Raw genomic sequence first — 26,126 nt, 5'->3', positions numbered from 1 at the left:
ACAATGCCTAGATGGTTTTTAAACTCATTATCTCTCTCTCTTTTTTTTTCTTTTCAGATCATTTTAAATGCCAGCAGTAGAGTCTGATTAAATTTAGGAAATGTGTAAGAGATGTGTATAATTAACAGTTTAAGGTGATTCAATAGTCTTTCTAGTCATTTTCATCATGTACATAGAGAATTCATTACTTGGTAGTGTTATTGATACTGTAAAAAATGAAGCCCCAGTTATATTTGTGTCCTTCTCACATACGCCTTTAAACTATTTGCCCATCCCTCTGCCTAGCTGTAGTCATGCCCCTATTTTATAAAATACATCAAAACGTCAAAAGCAGACTGAAACATTAGAAAAATATAGCTGTTGAGTGTGAGGATGTAGAGTACACTTAACGTATTTATAGCAAGTGGGTAAATTATATCAAATACAACACTCAGCCTTTCAGGACCAATCTTGACTGACAAGCGTTTAAAATTAGTAATAATGGTGGAAATCTCTAAAGAATTTTTAAAAACCCAATTGGTTGGTTAACAGAGCTTTTGCTTTATTATCAGTGATGCTTAACTGATTTTTTTCAGCTCCCAAAGGACCAATATTAACTTTCATACCCAGCAGATACATTTCGAAGAGTTTAGGGTGGCGGGTCAGGTGGAAAAAAAAAAATATATATATATATATATTTACCAAAGTGCCTGATTATAATGACTGCTCAGCAATTTAACAATTGCCATTTTATGCTCCTAATAATGTCCTAATGTAAGTTATAAGCAATTAGTTCCATATCATACACTTGGCCTGTACTCTAGAATTCTGATTAATATTTCTAATTTGAAATTTATTAATCTTACTGATTTTGCAATAAGAAAGTAACATTCTTACCAAGTTAGTTTTATCAAGTGGAAATTGTATTTGTCTGCCACCTGGGGGATTCATGGAAACACTGCAAGTGGCAAAATTCATAATAATAAAATACTTAAATATATGTGTTAATATTATTTGTCTTATGAATGATGTTGGCTGATATGTGTTATATATGTATACAGATATGTATATGTGCACACATATTGTGTGTATGTATGTAATTTTGATCAATGAGGTAGTGGCAAAACCAAGATGTGAGTATAATAGTGTATTTGGAATGTAAAGTGACAAAAATGTTTCCCAAACAGAGGAGTGATATGTTTTGTCAAATGTTGCTGGTAGAGGAGCACCTGGATATCTCAGTCGTTGAGCACTTGCCTTCAGCTCAGGGCGTGATCCCAGGGTCCTGGGATCGAGTCCCACATCAGGCTCCCCACAAGGAGCCTGCTTCTCCCTCTGCCTGTGTCTCTGCCTCTGTGTGTGTGTGTCTCAAATAAATAAATAAATAAATAAATAAATAAATAAATAAACAAATAAATAATTATCCTTAAAAATATATATTGCTGCTAGATCAAATAAGACTGACCACAGCAGTAGGTAATTCAGAGGTCATAGGTTACCAGGAAAAGAGCTGTTTCTGGATGTTTCATGGGTTTTTTTTTTCCTTTTTTTTTTTTTGTTTGTTTCACGGTTTTTATTGCTATCATGAAGATATTATTTACAACATTTTTCTAATCCATTACTGATGGAGTATAGGGAACTCTTAATTTTGTTGCTCTTTTATTTGACCACCTTACTGGATTTTACCATTATTTCCAACAGTTTGTCAATTGATTTACTTGTATCTTCTAGATAGAAAAATCATTTTGTTTGCAAATATTGAAAGATTTGTCTCACTTTCCAACATTTATATTTCGTTTGGCATTAACTGGGACCTCCAGTGCAGTGTTAAGCAGTAGAAGTGAAAGTGACCATTACTGTGCTTTAAAATTATCTGCTGTAGATTTCAGGGAAATAGTCTTTATTAAACAAGGAAGTTTCTGTTCCTAGTTTCCCTTTTCTTTTTTCTTCTCTCTCTATTTCACTTTTACAAACTGCTTTATTAACTTTACAATACATAATGAGCATCTTGCCATGCAGGAGGGTAAAACTCTCCTGCTGACAGAATCTTACAGATTGGGTCAAAATACAACATTCAATTAGAAGTTTGTCACAGAGGGCGCACAAGAGACGTGTAATACCAAAAGGTTTACAACAAAGATACATGGAGAACATGCAAGTTTAGGAAGCAGGTGTGTCTTCCTATTAACCTCAGAGGAAATATTGGGATTCCAGGCATAAGGCAAACATATCATGATGGTTATGGTGAGGAAGGTCAGTGCTAACTGCCTCTTGACTATGACCGAATTGCTTTTCTCTGAGCTTCTCCATCTGCGGTCTCACCTCCTCCCCAATCCTTTTCCTATCCTCTTCTCTTAGCCTTGTCTGTGGCTCTCCAAGTCTCTGAATCATGCCCCACTATATCATGCCTAACACAGGACCGCCTACAGTTTACTCTGGTCACACAATATTCACCAGCTTTCAAAGGAAGGGCCAAGGAGTCTCCTTTATTAGCAACTTGCTTCATCCTTTTTTTCGTTTTCCTAGCTGGCATTTTCCATGTTGACTTTTTTTTTTTTTTTTTTTTTTTTACTGTTTGTTCCTTTTTTTTTTTTTTTTTTTAATTCATGAGAGACACACAGAGAGAGGCAGAGACACAGGTAGAAGGAGAAGCAGGCTCCACGCAGGAAGCCTGATGTGGGACTCGATCCCAGGTCTCCAGGATTACGCTCTGGGCCGAAGGCGGCTCTAAACCACTGAGCCACCCGGGGTGCCCTGTTTGTTCCTCTTTGAATCCCGTTGTTCTGGGGCCTATCCCTACAAATGTCCTGCTCCTGATTCTGGATTCTGGCCGTGAGTGCTCAGTGGTAACGGACACACACTTGCTCCCCCTCTGCCTCCTACTCTTTGGGGCCATCCCTGGCCCCCACACCCTCTGAGGTTTCCCTTTTTCTAAATCATAAATGGGTGTGGAATTTTATCAAATATTTTTAAACAAATATCAAATGATAATGATTTTATTTTTATCATGATAATGTTAATAGATTTCCTAATGTTAATCCATCCTTATGCACATGTCTAACTATCCTGTGTTTTATATTTTCTTTTAAGCTCAATGCTGTTTTCAGTTTGCTAATTTTGACTTCTGATTCTTCCAATTTTGTTCATAAGTAAAATTGGCCCTGTGCAATTTGAGTATCAGAATTACTTTCAGCTCTAAAATGTTGTTAGGAGTTAATGACAAGAGCGCCTGGGTGGCTCACTGGTTGAGTGTCTGCCTTCGGCTCAGGGCATGATCCTGGTATTCCAGGATCAAGTCCCACATTGGGCTCCCCATGAGGAGTCTGCTTCTCCCTCTGCCTGTGTCTCTGCCTCTCTCTCTCTGTGTCTCTCATGAATAAATAAATAAAATCTTAAAAAAAAAGGAGTTAATGAAAAGAAGGAACTAAATAAATTCCAAAAAATGTAGAATAATAACTGTAAGGACAAATTCCCAAGTTCTTGTTAATAATTTACACATTTCAAGCAATAGCTAAAACCAAAATTTGATCCACTCAAAAGTACTTTATGAGAGAATAAATATAATCTAGCAGAAGAGATAAAATATGAATGCAAACATAACACAAGGGAGTATGTGAGAAGTGTTGTAAGGACTGTAAAGGTGGAGATTATTTCTGGTTTGGTTGATCTGACAAGGTATCATTTAATGTTTCCCCTCTACATAAAGAGCTCCTAGACATTGAGAAGAAAGGAACCAACACCCAATAGAATAATGGGCAAATGCCAGGAATAGAGAGTCCACAGGGTAATAAAAATGGTTTTAAACATACTAAATTTTTCTCAACTTAACTTATGACAAAAAATGCAAAACAAAATTTTACTGTGATACCATTTCTCACTTAACAGATTGGTGAAAATCTGAAAGTTTGACAACATACTCTATGGCAGGCCTGTTGGGAAATAAGCAATCTCAGACATTGGTGGTAAGCAAGGAAAATGATATAAGCTAACAAAATTAGAAATATCTGATATCTGCCAAAATAACAAATGGATTTACCTTTTGACTAACAATCCCATTTTTTAGAATCTATGCTAAAGACACCTCCACAAATAGAAAAAAATATATGTACATTGTTATTCATTGTGGCATTACTTGTAATAGCAAAAGATTGGAACAACCTATCAATAGGGAAGGAGTTGAAGAAACTATAATATATCGTTACAATGGAGCCCTATGCAGTTGTAAAAATGAATGAATATCTCTGAGAAAAAAAAAATATCTCTGAGTATGGGGATCCCTGGGTGGCACAACGGTTTGGTGCCTGCTCTTGGCCCAGGGCGCAATCCTGGAGACCCGGGATCAAATCCCACGTCGGGCTCCCGGTACATGGAGCCTGCTTCTCCCTCTGCCTATGTCTCTGCCCCCCCCCCCTCTCTCTGTGACTATCATAAATAAATAATAAAAATTAAAAAAAATATCTCTGAGTATGAATGTGGAGAGATCTTTGGATTATCTGTGATAAAAGTAATAAAAGCAAGGTGCAGAACCATGAAATAAAGAAGGGAGGAATAAGAATATATGTACATATACACATTTCTGCTACAATGTAATAAATACTTTCCTAAAAAAACTTGACCTTTTGAAAAATTGCATGCCTAAGATAGGACTTACATGTGAAAAATAGGGTCGGGAGCAGATCATTAAAAATCTATGCCAGGGTGTGTGGGTGGCTCAGTCAGTTAAGCCTCTGACTCTTGGTTTTGGCTCAGGTCATGATCTTAGGCCCCACCTGGTCGGTCTCTGCATGTGGCCTTGGTGAGGAGTGTGCTTGGAATTCTCTCTCTCCTTTCCCTCTGCCCCTCAAATGCCTGTGCTCTCTCTCTAAAATAAATCAATAAAATCTTTTTTTTAATTAAAAAAATAAATATGCCACTTTGTTATCAAGTACAATAGAAATATTAATTCATACTTTGGGAGATAACTTAGACCACTCTGACAGGCAGTCTGAAGTGTCTGGAGAGTGCCAGGATTAAAAACATGTAAAAACAGAGTGAGAGGGATGGGGTAATTGGGTGACAGGCTTTAAGGAGGGCACTTGATGTAATGAGCACTGAGTGTTATATGAAACTGATGAATCACTAAATTCTACCTCTGAAACTAATAACACAGTATATGTTAACTAAATTGAATTTAAATAAAGAATTTAAAAAAAATATGTAAAAACAGTATAATAAAAATACCACTAATATTTTAACTAAATCATGGCTGGTGTATATAGAAACTATCCATGTTGGTGGGGAGCTCTGAGTGATTGGGACTTAAATTAAGATAGGCCTGAAAGGTACTATGTTATGCTATATGGGAGTATGTAGATTTTTCACGGTATCCACAAGATGAAAATATATCATGTTTGTCGGCTTTTATTCTCATTCTCTCATGAATGTACAGGAGAGCTTTCCAGAAGCTACATGAGATTGGAACATATTGGATACAGAAGGAGTATGAGAATCCAGTTGTTTCTACTAAACCAGATATTAAGGAGGTTTGTAAAATGCCACTGTTTCTCACTATTTTTGTTTGGGGAAATGCAGTTATTTTGCATAAACATATATGTGTTAACTTGTACTATTATCATCATTTTTCATAATTTTAAAAGATTTATTTATTTATTTATTCATGAGACACACACACACACACACATACACACACACAGAGGCAGAGACACAGGCAGAGGGAGAAGCAGGCTCCATGCAGGAAGCCCAATGTGGGACTCGATTCCGCGACTCCAGGTTCACGCCCTGGGCTGAAGGCAGGCGCTAAACTGCTGAGCCACCCAGGGTTCCCCTCATTATTTTTAATTTATTTAATAAATACTTTAATGCTTTCTCAGTTTTAATTTTGTTTAGTCCCCAATAACGTATTCCACAGAAGACATCCTTATGGCTAACAGACACATGAAAAGATGCTCAACATCACTCATCATCAGGGAGCTAGAAACCAAAACCAAGATGAGATACCACTTTGCACCTGTCAGAATGGCTAAAGTCAACAACACAAGAAATAATATGTGTTGGCAAGGATGCTGAGAAATGAGAACCCTCTTGCACTGTTGGTGGGCATGCAAACTGGTGCAGCCACCATGGAGAACAGTTTGGAGGTTCCTCAGAAAGTTAAAAATAGAACTACTCTATGATCCAACAGTTGCACTACTAAGTATTTACCCAAAGGATACAAAAATACAGGTTTGAAGGGGTACATGCACCTTGATATTTATAGGAGCACTATCAACAATAGTCAAAATTGACTGATGAATAGATAAAGTGTAGTATATATATCCATACGCTACATTTATATCATTTTTAAAATAATTTTATTTATTTATTCATAAAGACACAGAGAGAGAGAGAGGCAGAGGCACAGGCAGAGGGAAAAGCAGGCTCCATGCAGGGAGCCTGATGTGGGACTCGATCCAGGGTCCCCAGGATCAAACCCCAGGCTGCAGGCAGTGCTAAACCGCTGCGCCACTGGGGCTGCCCCATTTATATCATTATACACACACACACACACACACACACACACACACACACGTATATAGAATATTATTCAGCCATCAAAAAGAATGAAATCTTGCCATTTGTGACACCATGGATGGAGCTAGAGTATATTATGCTAAGTGAATTAAGTCAGTCAGAGAACAACAAATATCAATTGACCTCGCTCATATAGAATTTAAGAAAGAAAACAGATCAACATATGGGAAGGGGGAAAATAAAAAAAAAGGCAGAGCGGGAAACAAGTCATAAGAGACTCTTAATGGTAGAGAACAAACTGAGGGCTGATGTAGACATGTAGAGGGGGGATGGGCTAGATGGGTGATGGGTATTTTAAATCTTTAAAAAAGATTTTATTTATTTATTCATGAGAGACACAGAGAGGGGGGCAGAGACATGGACAGAGGGAGAAGCAGGCTCCCTATGGGGAGCCTGATGTGGGACCTGATCCCAGGACCCCAGGATCATGACCTGAGCTGAAGGCAGACGCCCAACCACTGAGCCATCCAGGTGCCCTGGTGATGAGTATTAAAGAGCACACTTGTGATGAGCACTGGGTGTTGTATGTAAGTGATGAATCACTGAATTCTACTCTGGAAACCAATATCACATTGTATGTTAACTAAAATTTAAATTAAAAAATAAAAGGTTTACAGTGATTTTTTTTAAGATTTTATTTATTTGAGATAGTGAGCACAGAAGTAGGGGCAGAGGGAGAGGGAGAAGCAGACTCTCTGCTCAGCAGGGAGCCTGATGCAGGGCTCCATCCCAGGACCCTAGGATCATGACCTGAGCTGAAGGCAGACGCTTAACCGCCTGAGCCACCCAAGCACCCCTACAATGATCTTTTCTTTTTTCTCCTACAATGATCTTAAGACCAAAAAGTCTAACATCCTTTGCTACAGAGAAACTTTAGACTTTCTTCATTAGTGTGGTTGATGGTAGCAATATTGTTATTAATATTTGGAAATATTCTCCTTATCTATCTCAAAGATTTTAGCTCCTGGCTCTTGCCTTCTTCCATTTGTACTACTCTTCATTCCTGTTAATTTCAATTTACACCTAGACTAATCGTCCAGCACCCACACAATTCAATTCCTTGATTTCACCTCCACTGATCTTATTCTCCAACTTACCTCAGCCTCTCACTTCTTTGGTCATAACCTTGATTTGTCATTATCAGTAAGTACAGATCCTCTGTGATCTCACTTTTCTGCATTCCATTCTCTGATCTCTACCTCCTATCTTTTCAGCTTATTCTAGAGATCCTTTAATGCCATCCATAGGTCCTCAAATCTGGTGATACCCATTTCCCCTCCTTACCCAGTTTTAATTCCATGGTCAGTCATTATAAACACTCCCCTCCATAAAAGTTTGACACTTGTTTCTCCCTTTTGTTTCTTCACATTCATTTGACAAAACCAGACCTCTGGTTAAATGTAGATGTCTTCGGGATCCCTGGGTGGCGCAGCAGTTTGGCGCCTGCCTTTGGCCCGGGGCGCGATCCGGGAGACCCTGGATCGAATCCCACGTCGGGCTCCCGGTGCATGGAGCCTGCTTCTCCCTCTGCCTGTGTCTCTGCTTCTCTCTCTCTCTCTGTGTGTGACTATCATAAATAAATAAAAATTAAAAAAAAAATGTAGATGTCTTCCCCTAACCCATATATTTATTTGATTTTTTTTATGACTGAACTGAGGCTGGAGCAAGACACAACAGCAGGCCAGTCTGTTTTATATTCTTGGCCAGACACCTCAACTGGACCCTCTAGATTACTAGACAATCTTACTATACGTCCCTAGTCATCTCACCCTCACCCTTCTCACGTTATCTTTTCATACCTTCTTCTTTCTTCTGAACCTCCAAATTCTCACTTCTAAAACCTATTCTCAGCCAGTGATCATGCTTCCTACTTCACCAGAAAATGGAAGTAATTACAAGGGAACTTCCAAAGACTCTCACCAACACACCTAACCAAGTCTCAGCAACTGCACTCACCTACTCAACTTTTCTATATGTTGAATTATTTATGCTTCTTCTATCTCAAGACAGTCCTTCCTCCATTTATGCACAACATTCAAATTTCCTTCATCTATCCTATTCTGGCAACTCTCCCTTTTATCTCTAATGTTTTACTTGCTACTTTATCATTCCCACCAGTACACCGTTTTGCTGTTAACTCTCCCACTCTAACAACAGCCACATATTACTCTTGGTATAAACTTCAAGTTGTAAGATAAATCCCGGGGAAGTAATGTACAGCATGGTGACTATAGTTAACAAGACTATACTGTTTATTTGAAAGTTAAGAGAGTCGATTTTAAAAGTTCTCATTGCAAGAAAATAATTGTAATTGTAGATGGTGATGGATGTTAACTAGACTTGTACTGATCATTTCACAATATATACATGCAGCAATCATTATGTTGTATGCCTAAAATTAATACAATGTAATATGTGAAATATATCTCAGTATATTAAAGAAAAGAAGCATCTGGAAGAAATACATTTTTTGGCAGGACTTTAAAAGAAGAAGAAATGTTTGTTAATAGAATGGCAGTGAGAATAAAGAAAATAAGGTAGTCTTGAGGGGGGCAGCCTGATGAGATTGCTGATGGAAATTGATTTTTTAAAAAAATTCTTATGGGTTCTTGTTCTTCACAAGGCGGACTGTATGAACAAAGCAAGATACAAAGGATGGACCTTTTTTCCCCTCAGTGAATTATTTTTTTAAAATATTTTATTTATTTATTCATGAGACACAGGCGAGGAAGAAGCAGGCTCATGTGGGGAGCCCGATGTGGGACTCGATCCCAGGACCCCAGGATCATGACCTGAGCCAAAGGCAGATGCTCAACTGCTGAGCCACCCAAGTATCCCTCCCTTGGCAAATTCTGTCTATTTTCTAAAAGCTATCTATAGTAAACAAACAAAACAGATAGAAATTTCTCTCAACTTACTGTTCTAGTAGTTATTGTTTTCCCCTCCCTTCTCTTGCTTTATTTTGCAGGAAAATCCGTTCAGAGACTGCTCTCTAATTCCTCTCTTCTCTTTTTTAAACCCACTTCATCAGGTACTTGCCCCCATAACTCCTTCAAAACTGCAGTGGTTAAAGTCATCAATAACTTCTATATTGCTAAGTCCTATGGAGGATTCCCAATTTTCATCTTTTTTTTTTTTTAATTTTTATTTATTTATGATAGTCACAGAGAGAGAGAGAGAGAGGCAGAGACACAGGCAGAGGGAGAAGCAGGCTCCATGCACCGGGAGCCCGACGTGGGATTCGATCCCGCGTCTCCAGGATCGCGCCCTGGGCCAAAGGCAGGCGCTAAACCGCTGCGCCACCCAGGGATACCCCCAATTTTCATCTTACTTGACCTAGCAGTTGCCTCATGGTTTCATGGTTGATCACTTCCTTCTTGGTAAACTTTCTTCATGCGGCTTCTAGGACAACCCACTCTCTTGGTTGCAGTTTATAGAAACACAATGAATTTATGAAAGTCTGAATTCCAAAATTATACCCAAAAGAGAAAAGTGCAGGAAAAACTTATTTGATCCCATTTGAATCACATATTATTAATTCATTCCCTTACTTAAACTTTGATAATTAGAGAAGAATTAAGTCCTTAGGGATGCCTGGGTGGCTCAGTGGTTGAGTGTCTGCCTTTGGCTCAGGTCATGATCCCAGATTCCTGGGATGGAGTCCTGCATTGGTCTCCCCGTGGGGAGCCTGCTTTCACTCTATGTCTCTGCCTCTCTCTGTCTCTCATGAATAAATAAATAAATATTTTTTTAAAAAATTAAGTCTTTAACCTGCTTTCTAGGTTTTTTTTTTTTTGTTTTTTTTTTTTTTAGGGCTCAGTTCATAAGGGAAAAAAATTTTTTTTTTAATTTTTATTTATTTATTATAGTCACACAGAGAGAGAGAGAAGCAGAGACATAGGCAGAGGGAGAAGCAGGCTCCATGCACCGGGAGCCCGACGTGGGATTCGATCCCGGGTCTCCAGGATCACGCCCCGGGCCAAAGGCAGGCGCTAAACCGCTGCGCCACCCAGGGATCCCAAGGGAAAAAAATTTTTTAAAGATTTTATTTATTTATTCATGAGAGACAGAGAGAGGCAGAGACACAAGCAGAAGGAGAAGCAGGCTCCATGCAGGGAGCCCGACGTGGGACTTGATCCTGAGTGTCCAGGATCACGCCCTGGGCTGAAGGCAGCGTTAAACTGCTGAGCCACCCGGGCTGCCCCATAAGGGAAAATTCTTCAGAAGAATGCTAGTAAATTAATGTAAAGTCAATCATATAATTAGAAAATGATAATAAAATAACCTCTAACGTAGCAAGTCAAAAATTATCAGTTGGTGTAAGAACTAACAGGTGAATAATCGATGAAAAACCTAACATGTTTGTGGTTCCAAAGAATTATTTTCTAGTTGCAAGAAAAAAAATGGCAGAATTAGACCGTCTCCACCCTAATCCCATATTAAGTTTTATGTTATTTTTTTTAAAGATTTTATTTATTCATTCATGAGAGACACAGAGAGAGAGACAGAGACACAGGCAGAAGGGAGAAGCAGGCTCCATGCAGGGAACCGAACGTGGGGCTCAATCCTAGATCCCCAGGATCACACCCGGGGCAGAAGGCGGCGCTAAACCGCTGAGCCACCTGGGCTACCCAGTTTTATGTTATTTAATGGAGTGTAACCACACCTACAACAAGAAACTCATGGGACGACATCATGAGGAAGCAATGAGACAAATCCATAGGTGGAACATGCATTCTAAAACACAACAGACTGGGGCATCTGGGTGGCTCAGTCAGTTGAGCATCTAGCTCTTGGTTTCAGCTCAGATCATGATCATAGAGTCCTGGGATCCAGCCTTCCATGGGGCTCCACACTCAGTGGGAAGTTTGCTTGAAGATTCTTTCTCTTCCTCTCCCTCTGCCCCTCCCCTGGCTCATGCATGCATTCTCTCTCTCTCAAATAAATAAATAGATCTTAAAAAACAACAACAACAACAACAACTAACTGGCTTAGTCTCTTCAACAATCAGGGTTGTGAAAAAACGAATTTAGATTAAAAGAAATGTAAGAAACAGAAAAACCAAACACAATGTGTTATCCTGGACTGGCTCTCATTTTAAGTAAACCAAATATGAAGAACATTTTGGGACAATTGGAAAATCTAAGTATGTATTAGGTATTAGATGACATTAAGGAATTATTTAATTAGATGTAATAGTATTATGTTGGCTAGGTAGGAAAATGTTCATAATTCTTCAAAGATGCAAAGCACAGCATTCAGGGGCAAAATGTCACATTGTCACTAATTTATTTAAGATTACTCCTTCATTAAAAATTACTTTTTGAAAATGGAATTTGGGGACACCTGCGTGACTCAGCAGTTAAGCATCTTCCTTTGGCTCAGGGCGTGATCCTGGATTCCCTGGGATTGAGTCCTGCATCAGGCTCCTTGCATGGAGCCTGCTCTCCTCCCTCTGCCTGTGTCTCTGCCTTTCTTTCTGTGTCTCTCATGAATAAATAAATAAAATCTTTATTTTAAAAAAAGGAAATTGAATTTGTATTTGGGAGAAGATAAATTTGGACTCATGTTGCCTAATATGCGTCAGAATAAACTCTAACATGATCATAAATCTGAATGTAGTGTTGCCAGTTAAAATGTAGAGTTGTCTACATTTGCCCCTTGGTACATACTTTACAAAAAATTATTTGTTATTCAAGTGAAATAAAAATTTAACTGATTGTACTGTATTTTTATTTGCCAATTTTAGCAATACTATCTAAATGGAAAAAATGAAACCATAGAAGTACTAAAACCATGAATGAATTTATTACCTGGGAACAGAGAAAGGCCTTCTATCTTAGTCCCAAAATCCAGAGCAACAGGATTGATAAATTCTACTACATAACAATTAAAAATTTGTTTTTACATGACCAAAAAAAATAACCCCATCCAACCTCCTGCCACCCTCACAAAAAAAAAAGAAAAAAAATTTTTTTTTTCAATAAAAGCACAGTTAAAAGAAAAATGAGAAATAAGGGGGAAATATTTGTAACCTATATAACATTCAAAGAGTTAATCTCTATAATACAGAGAGCATTTTTAAAAACCAAGGTAACGAAGACCAAAAATAGAAAAATGGGCAAAAAAACATGAATGGACAGTTCAGAGTAAAAGGAAATGACCCTTATACATATGATAAGATTAGAGTTTCACCTGTAAAAAACGGAATGTGAATTAAACAGTACTGAGATACCACCTCTTACCTATCAGATTAGCAAAAGTCCAAATTTGACAACACTGAAGGAGCTACAGACTTGGGGAGTGCAAAATGGCACAATTTCCCTGAAAGGGGGATTGGTGAGATCTAATAAAGTTACATGTCTATTTACCCTTTAATTCAGCAATCTCAGTTTAGAAATGAGCCCCAAAGATACATATACATAAATATAAAACAATATATGCTGAAGATTATTTGCGGAAGCCTTATTTGTAGAGCAAAAGATTGGAAACAGCATAGATATCCCACAGTAAGGTTGGGTAAAACTTATGGTGTATCCACACAGTGGAGTACTACTCAAATATTAAATAAACAAACGAACAAAAAAAGATGAAAATCTTTACTGATAAAGTAGGGAGTGACCTCCACAATATATTAAGTGAAAAAAGCAAGTGTAGACTAATGGACCTTTTGTGTAAGAAAAAAGGCAAAATATATGCTTGTTTATCTTTGCAAAAAGAAACACTGGAAGGATTTAGCTGGAAACTAATCAAAATGATTACCTATAGAGGATGGGAATGGGGTTGGGTGGGTGGAGGGTCTAGATACTGAAGTGAAATTCCTCTGAGAACAACTTTATAGAGTTTTGATTCTTGAGCTATGTAATGAGGTTTTTATATTTAAAAATAAAATTACAGCTAAAAAGAGCAAACATTAAAATTGAAACCAAATGGAAACAGTAGAACCTAATTATATATCAAATTGCTCACGTAAAAACAGCAATAACAACAACAACAAAAAACAAATTGCTCACGTAAACTCAGAGATACAAGAATTATTTCAAGTAGAAGGACCTTGACTGAACATCCTTAATATGACACCATCTAAGGACAAAAAGAATTTTAAAGAAGACTTAAGCATCAGTCAGAAAATATATTGATATTGATATTTTAGTATTGGCATTTTAATCTAAAAACTTTTTTAGTGATCAACAATTTTATATATTACTCAGTGCTCATCAAGATAAGTGTACTTTTAATCACCTTCACCTATTTTTATCCATCCTACCACCTACTTCCCCTCCTATAACCATATTTTTGTTCTCTATAGTTAAGAATCTGTTTTTTGGGTTGTTCCCTTTTTTCCTGTTTTCTTTCTTAAAATCCACATGAGTGAAATCATATGATACTTGTCTTTCTCTACTGTTTTATTTTGCTTAGCATTATACTCTCTAGATCCATCTGTGTTGTTGCAAATGGCCAGATTTTATTCTTTTTTATGGTTGAATACTATTCCAGTGTGTGTGTGTGTGTGTGTGTGCGTGCTCGCGCCACATTTTATCCATTCATCTATCAATGAACACTTGGGCTGCTCCCATAATTTGGCTATTGTAAATAATGTTGCAATAAACATAGGGGCGCATATATCCTTTAGAATTAATGTTTTCATAAACAATACCCAATAGTGGAATTACTGGATCATATGGTAATTGTATTTTGAAGTTTTTGAGGAACCTTCATACTGTTTTCACAAGTGGCTGTAATAGTTTGGATTCCCACCAACAGTGCATGAGGGTTCCTTTTCTTTCTTTCTTTCTTTTTTTTTTTTTTTAAGATTTTATTTACTTATTCACGAGAGACACAGAGGTAGAGACACAGGCAGAGGGAGAAGCAGGCTCCATGTGGGTAGCCCGATGCAGGACTTGATCCTGGGCCCAGGGGATCACACCCTGAGCCTAAGGCAGGTGGTCAACCGAAGAGCCACCCAGGCATCCTGGTTCCTTTTTCTCTACATTCTCAACACTTGTTTCCTGGGTTCTTGAGTTTAGCCATTCTGACAGGTGTAAGGTGATACTTCATTGTGGCTTTGATTTGCATTTCCTTGATGATGAGGGATATCGAGCATCTTTTTATGTGTCTATTGGCCATCTGTCGGTCTTCTTTGGAGAATTGTCTGTTTATGTCTTTTGCCCATTTTTAAAATTGGATTGTTTTTTGGTGTTGAGCTATATAAATTCTGTATATATTTTGGATATTAACCCTTTATCAGATATGCCATTTGCAAATATCTTTTCCTATTCAGTAGATTGTCTTTTAGTTTTGTTGATAGTTTCCTTTGTTGTGCAAAACCTTTTTTTTTAATAACAATGTATTTTGTAAGGACCAAGATTTCTAGAATAAGAGAAATGAGATACAAATGTAGAAGCGCTAAAGAAAAAAGACAGTCTGGGCGCCTGCTGCTCCTCGCCGTCCCCGCTGCAGTGCGAAGGGCTCGAAGATGGCCGGTTGGCAGAGCTACGTGGACAACCTGATGTGCGATGGCTGCTGCCAGGAGGCCGCCATTGTCGGCTACTGCGACGCCAAATACGTCTGGGCAGCCACGGCCGGGGGCGTCTTCCAGAGCATCACGCCAGTAGAAATAGATATGATTGTAGGAAAAGACCGGGAAGGTTTCTTTACCAACGGTTTGACTCTTGGCGCAAAGAAGTGCTCGGTGATCAGAGATAGCCTATACGTCGACGGTGACTGCACAATGGACATCCGGACAAAGAGTCAAGGTGGGGAGCCAACATACAACGTTGCTGTCGGCAGAGCTGGTAGAGTCTTGGTCTTTGTAATGGGAAAAGAAGGGGTCCATGGAGGCGGATTGAATAAGAAGGCATACTCAATGGCAAAATACTTGAGAGACTCTGGGTTCTAGCTGCTAGGCAGACTGTTAAGTATTAGGGGAAAATTGCTCTTAAACTTTCCTAGCTGTAAGCTTGAGTCTTAATTCTGGAAATTTTATTAGCAATGCAGGGTGATGGGGTATGAACCTGTGTCTCCTTTGTATCCCTCTGTTGGTGGGGAAAGGTGTCTTTCTTTCTGCCCCCCCCCCCCCCCTTAAATAATTCTGTTCACTTTTGTTTTGTTTCCCTGTGTACTCCAGCATTGGTTATAGTCATGGGAAAGGAAGGTGTCCACGGAGGCACACTTAACAAGAAAGCATATGAACTCGCTTTATACCTGAGGAGGTCTGATGTGTAAGCAGCCTCTCCCCATCTACCTAGCAACTGTCTTCATCACCACCCCAATTACGGTCACAGTGCTACCAGACTATAGATGGTAGCTAATTTTTCTTTACCTATTTTCTAATGTCATGATTCCTGTTTGCCCAATGGATCATTTGTATGTTAACCACTGTATGTAACCAACCCTTATCTGGCAACATAATTGCAGCACAATAATGATTTGCATGATACCTTGAAATTTGGGGGGAGGGGGCATGCCAAGTTGGGCATCACTTTGTCTTAGCAATTAATGGGATATTGATAACTAAAATAAGTTAATATTAAGCAAGGTGCCGGTTGTACAATCTCTAATTTGATCAATGTCTTTTCAGCACTTTGAGCATTTACTTAGCTCATTTAGTCTTCCTTTTGTAGCGCATGGTTGGGAGGAAAAAGTGCATGCATCTTTCCTTCACTCCTCTTTTCCCACCCTTTACCTTTGCACATAAGTATTTGGTTTGCTTCCATCTTTTATGCAGTGCCTGGTTTATTTAACCAAGTAATATCCCTTTTGTTGATGAGCTATTGAGAGCTGCAGTAGTTTGCTTTCAGTATTGCTGTTGCACTTGAGTAGTGACAGACCTTCTGTCTATAGGATATGTGAAGAGTGCAACTGCAAAACGAGAGCAAAAGGCACTTCCTCCCATGACCTTACAGTAACCATACAGATCGAATCCCCAGGGACATTCCATCATTGCAATAGCTCAGATTTGTGTTCCTGTCTTTTTCTTTGCACACCAGCTCTACTCTTTAGTAAAATTGTAAAAGGCTGCCATTATGGACATTAGGTATCCCAACATAACCATCTGGAGTGTGTCCAGTTTGTTCTTCATAGGACCAATTTTTATTTGCAGCTTGAGTTTTTATATGAAGTTGCATTATTGTGGACTTGGCTGTCTTGTGATGAATTTTTTTCATATGTGTTCTGTGCCATACTATTGTTAAAATGAACTGTTGCTATTGTGAGATGGATTTTAACTGACCTATTAAAGGTTTCTTTCGAATGGCACTACTTTAGGGACATTCTAGTATTTGCTTCTATTGTTTGGGCCTTGTGGATAATGTACAGATTTAAAAACAAATCTTGTTGCTGATTTGTCCATTTCTTTCCCTGCACTTTGTTACATCTGGGATACAGTCTAACTCATCTGATTTAATATGCATTTAAAAAAATGCCATAACTATTAAACACCTTGTTTACAGACAGATGAAATAAATTTATTCCAACCAAAAAAAAAAAAAAAAAAAAAAAAAAAAAAAAAAAAAAAAAAAAAAAAAAAAGAAAAAAGACAGTCTGTTAAATTTGAATTGAAAATCAATATATGAACTTGTAATTTAAAAAATACATTTCCTATCTCTGAACACTGAAAAGGCCTAGAAACAATGGTACCCAGTAGCAAAGAAAACATCTGTCATTCACATTTTGTTTCTATTACTATTTCCAAACTGAAGGAAACAAGGTACCTTGGAGAAATGACTGAGTCTAGGTCTGTGACAGGGAGGGTACAGTTCTGTAAGAGGGAAGATACATAAGTGAGTCTAAGACATTTTGTGCCAGTAAGTTAGGAAGTTTCCCAAAACTAATGGCATCATGTCAAAAAGATAGGGAACTCAGTATAAAGCGACTTGTACTGGCTCCCAAAGAATAAGGATTACGGGATCCCTGGGTGGTGCAGCGGTTTGGCGCGTGCCTTTGGCCCAGGGCACGATCCTGGAGACCCGGGATTGAATCCCATGTCGGGCTCCCACGTCGGGCTCCCGGTGCATGGAGCCTGCTTCTCCCTCTGCCTATGTCTCTACCTCTGTGTGTGTGTGTGTGACTATCATAAAAAAGAAAAAAATTTGAAACAACTTGAGTCTTAAAAAACTCATGAATCTACAATGATACTCAAAAAGAGAAAGCCAGAAAAAAAATTTCTTTTCCACTACTTCAAGAAGGTATTATTAGATCAAATCCTTTACTTTAAAAATTTATCATTAAAGGGAAAAAAATTAAACAGTTACCCTGCTTTTTATAGTATTATTGAAGAAGAGTTCTTTTACACAGATCTTTCTATTAATGTAGAAAGAATAATAGAATTGAAACATTTTATTTAGAGACCAAGGATTTCACTATTAATTCAGGAAAGATTTATTAATAGACCATGAAATCATGGTGAAAATTTGTTGCAGGAATAGGAAATTGGCACTGTGCCAAAGCCTCACTCTAACTACCTGCTTGTTAACTACAAAGGGTGAAATATACCTAAAGGAGAGATCTGATAGTCACCATCAAAACAAGTGATCAAATTTAACATCAAATTAGTAGTTTGATGTATCTCTTGAAGTAATACAAAATGAAGTAAGTTCATAGCTATACTCTGACATATTCCTGCCAAAATGTTTAACCTGAATTTTATCACTCCTTTAGAGCACACTCTTGGATATATCCAGATTATGGGGCATTCTTAGAGAAAACCAGTCAGGTCTCTTAAAAAATAAAAAGATGAGAGGACTATTTTTAGAATAAAAGCAACTGAAGAGATATAACTACTAAATGCAATACCTGAAACTTTACTGGATCCTCATTTGTAAAAAACAAAAACAAAACAAAACTCCTATAAAGATATTTTGGGGATACCTGGGAAAATTTGAATATAAACTGAATAGTAAATAATGTTAGGAAATAAGTATTAATTTCCTTAGGTGTGATGATGGTACTATAGTTATGAAGGAGAATGTCCTCATTCTCATAAAACATAAACCAATATATTTTTGGATGAGGCATCATGATATTTGTTTTTGCTTTCAAATTATTTTGTAAATAGCAAACAGCACGTATAAATACATACCTATAAAGCAAACATGCTAAAATGTTAGTCACTGGATCAGTGTAATGAGGATATAGGCATTCATTGTATTATTCTTCGAACTTTGATCTCTTTGAAGTTTTTCATAAAAATATTAGGAAAAAAAAGCATTTGAGTCAAACTTTGGAGAACAGAATGTGAAAGCTATTCTTTTATATGTGTATGAATACTATTCTTAAAGACTTATTCTTGTTTTTTTTTTTAAGATTTTAATTTATTTATTCATGAGAGACACAGAGAGAGGCAGAGACACAGGCAGAGGGAGAAGCAGGCTCCATGCGGGGAGCCCAATGTGGGACTCGGTCCTGAGATCCCAGGATCATGCCCTAAGCGGAAGGCAGGCACTGAACCACTGAGCCATCCAGGCATCCCCTTAAAGACTTATTCTTACATTAGTCATAGACAGACTCAGAAAACAGGTTTAAAAAGTATATGACACACAACCTAGAGACAGCTACTTATAATATTTTGATGTAATATGTGTGTGTGTATACACATCTCCAGTATAATGTGCACTATTTTTGTATTCTTTTTCAGCTAACAATATCGTGGATATCTGTCATTGAACATTAACATGTTTCCTGGCCTCACGACATTCCATTGTAGAGATGTTTCGTAACCTACTTAACGAGGCCTCCATTGTCGGATGGTGCAATAAACATTGACATCTTTGTGTTAATAAACATCTTTCGTTCAAGCGTCTGATTACTTGGAAGGGTAAGAATTCAGGCTGTGGAAAGGGTGGTGTGGAAATAGGAGCAGAGGCACGGAGAGACCGAGAAGAATAAGGCGTGCATGGTGAAAGCCGAAGTTTACTTTTGCATACGTGGGCCTCCATCAGCGAGGAGGAGGAGAGGGGACAGCGTAGGATGATCTTTTTTTTTTTTTTTTTTTTTAAGATTTTATTTATTTATAGACAGAGAGAGAGAGAGAGAGAGGCAGAGACACAGGCAGAGGGAGAAGCAGGCTCCATGCAGGGAGCCCAACGCAGAACTCGATCCCGAGACTCCAGGATCATGCCCTGGGCCTAAGGCAGGCGTTAAACCGCTGCGCCACCCAGGGATCCCCCCAGGATGATCTTTAATTGGAAATTAGTTTGAGAAGAGACCTGTTCTCCCCTAATCTTGGGTTACGGCCAGGGCGGCTCTGAGCACTTTCACGTGTCCACCTTATTTAAATTGCAGATACTACTGTTGTTACTCGTATCTATAGGCAAGGAAACTGAGGCACAAGTTGCCCAAGGTTACCAATCCAATGAGAGAGGAAGCCAGGGTTTGAAGGAATGGGAGTCTGGCTGCGGGGCCTGAGCGCTATTATCTCCACTTTGCATACGAGGAATCACCGTAAGATGCTGAGCTTAATTCCCGGGGCCTTACTGACGTCAAAACTTTAAACAATTGCACATATGTTTGCATATTTGCATGTGTGCAAATATACACATCGAGTAGTGAAGTTTCTTATAATAAACAGTGCTTTAAACTTTGAAATAAAGATGAATGAATCCATAAAAAAAAAACAACAACAAACTTCAGACAAAATAGGAGATAGTGACCGTGTAAGATGGATGAGAGCATCCCTAACAAGCACAGAAAGCATTAGTTCAGATGGTAGGAAAACCTCAATATGTCTCTTACGTTCAAAATATAGAAGGCAAAAAACAAAAACAAAAACAACAAAACAAAACAAAACAAAACAAAATATAGAAGGCTTCTAAACTTAGCATCGCTCCCTAAGATGGCCAGTTGGCCCGAACTACACTGATTGGCAGTCAGGCTTCAACAGTGAAAAAACCCAGGTTCCACAGCGTGGTAATTAAATTCCAAAAGGCGCGCGAGCCTGCAGGGTAAACAGTTTCCCGCCTCCCAGCCGGTTGCAGCCAGCTCAGCAACAGCGCCGGGAGCCCGGCGTCGTGACGTCAGCGCAGACCCTACGCCCACCTCGGCGTTCCTCCCCGCATCCGCGCGGCCGAGCAAACCGGCGCGTCGGGACCTTAGCTCCGCCCATCGCCCCGGAAGTTAATGCCGAAGCCACACCCCTCTCCTCGTCCGGCAGGGGCGCAGCCATTTTAATTCATATCTGAGTGGGCGGTGGCGATTCGCGTTGGCTGTCTGGCTCCGCCGGGCCGGGGGTAACTTTACTGGTTTGGGGTGGTTTTTAGTTTAATTTTTCTTTTCTAGCTTCGCATCGCGGGCCAGCTCTCCCTTTCTAGTCAGCTGAGGCCATGTCAGGAGACGGAGCCCCGGAGCAGGTGAGGAAAGAGAGTGGTGGGGCCTCGTGGCGACCTCTTCTCTCCACGTCTGTGTCGGTCCGGGTGCTCCAGCCATGTTCGCCTGAGGAGGGAATTGGGGTCTGAGGAACCCGGAGGACGGGGTTCAGCGGAAATGGTGGGAACCGGGGAGCGAGAGCTGACGGAGACGTGAAATTCTTGTTTTGGCTTCTCTGAGGCGTTAACGCGAACACTTGCTTTAGACAATAGGAAGCTGCTTCGTCCTGTTTAGGTTTATGGGACTACTCCTGGGGGATTCCTTCCTTTAATAACCATTTTTGCTTTGGCATTAGGGTGGTTGAGGATCGATTACTTTGAACGTGTGGCCTCTGTTTTCGAAAAAAACTTGACGGTGTTTCCTCTGCCCCCGCCCCCCCCCCCCTTCCGATATGCCCCCAGAGAGGTGACCAGTTTTGCGAAATAACGTGAGGTGAAACTCGTCTGGAGAAATGGTCTCTTCGCCAGAGCGAATGAAGCCGGAAGCAGTGTAGGAAAAAAAAAAAAGAGCGTGGTTAATGCTGAGATTTGGGGATTGTGTAGCTTTCTCCTGATACCTTCTTTTTTTTTTTTTTTTTTCCCTCTCCCCCTGTCCGCATTTTCATTTTCGTTTTTCAAGCGATCCAAATGTTGCAGCATTTGATAAATCGGAAAACGAGAGGTCCTTTTTTTTTTTTTTTTTTTTTTTTTTTTTGCCCCTTCAAATAAAAACGTCTCCTTTAGTACTGGACGTAAATGATCTACAAGCATTTTTAAAATTCAGGTACTTAGCGAAACGATTGAGGGTGTTTGGCTCTTTATTCAGAATTTTGTAGAGTAGTATTTTTGCCTCTTAGTTTGAAGGAGGAAACTGCTACTTCATGAAAGATGTCAGTCAGTTTGCTTTTCGATTTAAGTCCTGGAATGTTTAGGTAAATAGTTTTTTAAAATGGAGGCCCGCTAGCCTGCAGTCTCAATTTCCTGAAATTCCCTGTTGCCACGGTAACGAACTACACTTAGGTTTTTGTTTTTTAAGTCCCCAGCTTAGAAGGTAGAGGCTGTTCTTGGAGGTTGACAGAGGCCAAAGTTGCAGTTCCTCTTGAGTAGTCTGGGGACTGTAAATGTCACGTCGGGAGAGCTTGCTAAATTGAATTTTGTGTTTGCTCGTTGACTGAAACCTTGTTAACATTTTACATGGTTATCTCGATGCCCAGGAAAGCAAAATCTCCAGTCTCAAAACCATAATATCACATCTGCTTATGTATACCTATGGTTATTCTGAGATGTATACCTAATTTTGTCACTTGAAACTTGAGGAGTAACGTCCTAAGGTTTCATTGAAAGTTTCCAGAACTTTTTGTTAGTTCCAAAATTTTTCTTAAATTATAAGGACACTGAAATGAAATGTCATGACTTTGAATATTTCCGAACTCTCTTGTTTTGAATGAAAGGGGATGGTGGTGAAAATTTACATGAAAAAAAGAAATTAAAAGTTTTACCGTGCAAAGGAAACTTAGTACGTGAGAAAAGTTAAAAGTGAGATGAATGCCTGCAATACAGTTCTTAACCTATAATCAATAACTGTTAACTGTTTTTCCAAACTTGTTTTATCTCTGCTTGCATATTTATTTGAAAGTAAGTCGAGACATATTTCAGGCCCTTATATTTCATCATTCTTTTACTTAAGGACATTGATGCAGTTATATAACCATACCATTTTCTCACCTAAAAAAATTAATAGTTTAACCTATCATTTCTAAAGCCTGGTTCCTGTTCACATTTCCCTAGTTGTCCCAAGAATATGATTCATAGGGTTTTTCTCTCTCTTTTTCTTTTCTCTTATCAGAATCTAATCTGGGTTTACATGCCCCATTAGTTTTGTCTCTTGAATAGTTCTCCTTCCCCCCCTTTTCCCAGGGACTTGTCTGCAGAATCCAAGACAATTTTCTAATAAAACTTATTTTCTGGGTTGATTTGATTTTTGTGTATGTGGTATCATTTAACTCGTCCCTTCATCTTTTGTTATTTCCTGAAAACTTTGTGGTTGGTTAGGTCTAAACTGAGAGCTTTGATAATATTTGAGTTAAATATTTTTGGGTAGAATGGTATAATGTTACATGGAAAGGCACTTCATGCTAGGTTGTTCCACTATTAATGGTGGTTAAGTTCGATTATTTGGGCAGGGAGATGATTGCTGGGTTTCTTCATTGTGAAGGATTATTTTCTCTGCAGTTAGTAATCTGTGGATTGACTTTGTATTCCTCAGTAGCTTTTTAAAACTAGTTATGTGTCAATTGAATCACTTATTACTTTGGAGGTGGCAAATGGTGATGTTAAAAATTCTATTCTGTCTTTACTGACTCGCTCATGTTTTTCTGTAAAGAATTTTTTTCCTTTCTCCTTTTTTTTCCAATATTCTTTTTGTAAAGATTTTATTTATTCATGAGAGACACGGAGCGAGAGAGGCAGAGACACAGGCAGAGGGAGGGAAAAGGCTCCCTGCAGGGAGCTTGATCCGGGGACTCCAGGATCACCCCCTGAGCTGACGGCAGCGCTAAACCGCTGAGCCACCCAGGGATCCCTCTTTTCTCCTTTTAAAAAATTATTTATTTTCAAACATTTTATTTATTTGAGAGAGCACAAGCAGGGAGGAGAGGGAGAAGCAGACTCTGCTAAGCAGGGAAGGTTGACATGAGGCTTGATCTAGGATTCTGAAATCATGACCTGAGTGAAAGGCAGACCATTAACTGACTGAGCCACCAGGCACCCCCTTAACCCCCCTATTTTTTTTAAGATTTTTTTTAAATTTAGAGAGCCCATGCAAGTGGGCGGGGTGGGGGGAGCAAAGGGAGGAGGAAAGAATCTCAAGCTGACTCCAGCAGAGTTGGAAGTGAATCTCAGGACACTGAGATCGGGACCTGAGCAGAAACTAAGAGTCAGATGCTTAACTGACTGAGCCACCCCGGTGCCCCATTTTCCTTTCTCTTTTAAAAGGAGATGACTGTGGATTCATGGGTTTCTCTGTATCTAATGTTTAAAAAGTAAGCGATGGTTATTTTTCTTTTGGATGCTTAACTTGTCTTAACCTTTATGGTGTCTCCTGTATCTTTCCTCCATCAACCTAAAAGACGGTTTTTGATGTCTGATTATCAACAGTGTTATTATATAATCTTTTCTTTAATTTTGTAATGATTTCAAACATGTAAAAAACGAAGAAATAGTATAATGTATGATGTTCTTATCATAGAGCTTTAACTGATGGCTGACCTTGTTTTTTCCCCATACTTTTCACTTGCTCTCCCCATCCTCATTATTTCCCAGCAAATCCCAGATATTGGTTTATTCAACTTTAACTGATAGTAATTGAAACACCTTCAATAGTAATTAGATTACACCTTCAAGAGTGACATGGTTAAAAAAATGATTCCACTAGTTTGCCTTGGAACTGGGGTGATGGGGTGGGGTGATGACTGCTAGGTTTCTTCATCGTGAAGGATTATTTTTCCTTTTGCAGTTAGTATTCTGTGGGTTGATGGTGGATCCCTCAGTAACCTTTTAGTCATTGAATATTTAGAGGAACAGGGTACCTAAAATGAGCTGAAATGATAGACAAGAAAAAGACTAAATAATACTAAAGAATAGTAAAAGCAAACAAAGAAACCAAAGCCACTCTGAATGGTGGTGCATTTGCTTTGGAAAGATACCAAAGGATGTGATGGACAAAGAATCTGGCAAGATAGGAAGTGTGGATTTCTTTTAGCCTTTTAGCAGTTGAAGCTCAAAGTTTGTTGAATAAGCCTGATTATATCTTAAATTTGTTATTAAAATATATATGTGGCTATTACTTTCTTGGTATTGAAATTTAGATTTGTGCCTTCTAGAAGGGGGAGATGATTTTGAACAAGTAGGATCACTAGCTAAGGTTTATTGTTGTGGCGCCCCCCCCCCCCCCCCCCCCCGCCGCCTTTTTAAGCTTTTGTGAGGAAGTTCCATTTTGCATAGAGAGCTATTTAAATTACCTTGCCAGTTTTCAAGGGTATTCTTGATTACTGTTTTTGCCAGTTCAGTGGTGACAAAACTGTGCTTGTAAGTTCCCCTTCACTTCCCTAATGAAAACACATTTAGTTCCTGTGTGGAATTATGGCTATATTTTTGTCATATTTGTGTTTTACTGCTTGGTTCAACTTTTGATCTCATTCTTTTTAAGCTCCATTTTACCTTGTGCAGTACCCCTACAGCATTTAGCTCTTTGGAGTTGCTTCACTAGGGTTTAGACCTGAATTGAAGGGACTGCCGTTTTCCTTGCATCTAGGAATCTTGGAAATTCTGTTTTGACATTTAAAGATGTACAGTAAATGAATGGATGAATTTTGCATTTAAGCTCTATGCCATACATTACAAATTCCCATAGAATTTAATTTTGGAGGACAAAGTAAAATATTCTGGGCGTAAGAGTGGAGGGTTTCTAAAGCTTTATTAGATATGAAGAGAGAGAAAAATGTGTTCAGCCAGGCCTGTTCTTAGGAACCTTTAAATCCCTAAAATTCTGTTTCTGCACTCTTTTTTTAAAGGATTTTATTTATTTATGAGAGGCACAGAGAGAGAGGCAGAGACATAGGCAGAGGGAGAAGCAGGCTCCCCACAAGGAGCCTGATGTGGGTTTCCATCCCAGATCCCAGGATCACGCCCTGAGCAGAAGGCTCAACCGCTGAGCCACCTAGGCATCCCTCTGCACTCATTTAATAAAACAAAATATAACTTCCCCTAGGATTAGGAAGGCATATAATACAAACAAAATGATCCTCACTTTGGAAAATTTGCATGACTTGAAGAAGCATAATTACCGGTAGTTCTTAAAGAGAGGAACTTGCAGCCATAAATCATCGTCTTTTGGTCAAAAATAAGTTTGGGACGTTATGGAAAATAATGAAAACTGTTCTCTGCTATGTACTTCTTAAGATGAAAGATGAATGAAAGATGAAAGACATATGGTGTTGAAACCTGAAACTTGATTTAGGATTTTGTTGGGTAAGCATTAGTGCTTACTAGCAGTTAAAAGGTAATGGTAGTGCCAAAAAAATTTTAAAGCCAATGTGGATTTTGGGGAGGGGAAGGACCAAGTATTAGACGATGTGTTCTTTGGGCCCAGTTATTTTTTGTTTTTAACAATTTTTTTGTAATATTCTTTCCTACATTTTCTCCTCCTGTTGTGATACTTGGTGTAACAATTAGGGGCAG

General features: G+C 38.8%; 2 protein-coding genes and 1 pseudogene across 2 annotated transcripts in view; 2 read left to right on the top strand and 1 right to left on the bottom strand.

Annotated features, from left to right (window-relative positions):
• Positions 1-2,169: 2,169 nt before the first annotated feature.
• On the bottom strand, positions 2,170-2,875 carry LOC140613566 (protein BEX1-like; annotated as a pseudogene).
• A 12,106-nt stretch (positions 2,876-14,981) lies between these two features.
• Positions 14,982-16,806, top strand: LOC140612861 (profilin-2). The gene has a single exon (XM_072791069.1). It carries the CDS (start codon positions 15,026-15,028, stop codon positions 15,446-15,448), a length of 423 nt encoding a protein of 140 aa, XP_072647170.1. The 5' UTR covers positions 14,982-15,025; the 3' UTR covers positions 15,449-16,806.
• A 3,864-nt stretch (positions 16,807-20,670) lies between these two features.
• The window catches only part of CSTF3 (cleavage stimulation factor subunit 3), a 70,006-nt gene continuing 64,550 nt past the window's right edge, over positions 20,671-26,126 (top strand). Inside the window, exon 1 of the mRNA XM_072791066.1 lies at positions 20,671-20,894. Coding sequence (XP_072647167.1) covers positions 20,868-20,894 — 27 coding nt within the window. The 5' untranslated portion in view covers positions 20,671-20,867. The remainder of the gene's footprint in view (positions 20,895-26,126) is intronic.

This window comes from Canis lupus, chromosome 21 (assembly GCF_048164855.1).
Source record: "Canis lupus baileyi chromosome 21, mCanLup2.hap1, whole genome shotgun sequence".
Classification (NCBI taxonomy): Eukaryota; Metazoa; Chordata; class Mammalia; order Carnivora; family Canidae; genus Canis; species Canis lupus.
This window is presented reverse-complemented; position numbering and strand designations above follow the sequence as displayed.

Coding starts and splice junctions, on each gene's coding strand:
- LOC140612861 (XM_072791069.1), top strand. CDS start 15,026: ATGGCCGGTTGGCAGAGCTACGTGGACAACCTGATGTGCGATGGCTGC.